Here is a 1290-nt window from a genome sequence, read left to right on the forward strand (position 1 = left end):
ACTGAGGGTATGGGTATTGACGATCTGACTGAAGGGCCCACTCCCACGATCACTCTGGGCCAGGACACTGAACTGGTAGCTGGTGTTCGACCACAGATGGTCCACACTCAGGCTGCAGTGTCCATCTGGAACCATTCGGATAATCCAGTCATGGGACCCACGGGATATCTGCCTGAACCTGAGAGACAGAGAGAGAGAGAGAGGGTCACACACACTGTGACCCCACTGCCAAGGGGTGAAAGGTCAGTATCACACACACTGTGACCCCACTGCCAAGGGGTGAAAGGTCAGTATCACACGCACTGTGACCCCACTGCCAAGGGGTGAAAGGTCAGTATCACATGCACTGTGACCCCACCGCCAGGGGGTGAAAGGTCAGTATCACATGCACTGTGACCCCACTGCCAGGAGGCGAAAGGTCAGTATCACACAACTTGTGACCCCACCGCCAGGGGGTGAAAGGTCAGTATCACGCTGTGACCTTACCACCAGGGTGTGAAAGGTCAGTATCACACACACTGTGACCCCACTGCCAGGGGGTGAAAGGTCAGTGCCACACTGTGACCTCTACCACTAGGGGGTCAAAGGGGGTCACAGTTAGATAATGCTATCCCTTCGGGAGAAAGCAAAATCTGTAATGGACACCCTTAAGAGCAAAGGGAGTGGGTGAAAGGTCATCCTCAGACCCCATGACATTCGGAGGGTGCAAAGGAGGCAACGGGCCTGTAGATAGGGCCAAGGTACCACCATGAAAGGGAATATTTGAAGGAGGGTCAGGCAGACAGGATCCTACCAGACAGTGAAATGTTGTGGGTGACCACCATCGAAGCCAGGTTCCCAGGAGACGTTGACAGCAAACACATCTGGCCTCACCGTTAGGTTGGTGACAGAATGGGGGCTGGTTCCTACAGCAACAGACCGGAGTCACTGAGGTCACAGCTTAAACCTTTGGGAGCTCCCACTCCCCAAACACGAGCCCCCTCTGCCCCAAACTGTGGGACACCCTCACCTTCTCGCTCCCCCCAAACTGTGGGACCCCCTCTCGTCCTCATTCCCCCCAAACTGTGGGACCCCCTCACCACCTCATTCCCCCCAAACTGTGGGACCCCCTCACCACCTCATTCCCCCCAAACTGTGGGACCCCCTCACCACCTCATTCCCCCCAAACTGTGGGACCCCCTCACCACCTCATTCCCCCCAAACTGTGGGACCCCCTCACCACCTCATTCCCCCCAAACTGTGGGACCCCCTCACCACCTCATTCCCCCCAAACTGTGGGACCCCCTCACC

General features: G+C 56.8%; 1 protein-coding gene across 1 annotated transcript in view; it reads right to left on the minus strand.

Annotated features, from left to right (window-relative positions):
* Window positions 1-1290, minus strand: part of LOC109926467 (protein turtle homolog A-like) — a gene marked incomplete at both ends in the record, with an annotated part of 10337 nt that overhangs the window by 8554 nt on the left and 493 nt on the right. The window contains 2 exons of the mRNA XM_048593875.1: window positions 3-178; window positions 794-905. Coding sequence (XP_048449832.1) covers window positions 3-178; window positions 794-905 — 288 coding nt within the window. The remainder of the gene's footprint in view (window positions 1-2; window positions 179-793; window positions 906-1290) is intronic.

This window comes from Rhincodon typus, unplaced genomic scaffold (assembly GCF_021869965.1).
Source record: "Rhincodon typus isolate 14 unplaced genomic scaffold, sRhiTyp1.1 hic_rhity00004319, whole genome shotgun sequence".
Taxonomy (NCBI): domain Eukaryota; kingdom Metazoa; phylum Chordata; class Chondrichthyes; order Orectolobiformes; family Rhincodontidae; genus Rhincodon; species Rhincodon typus.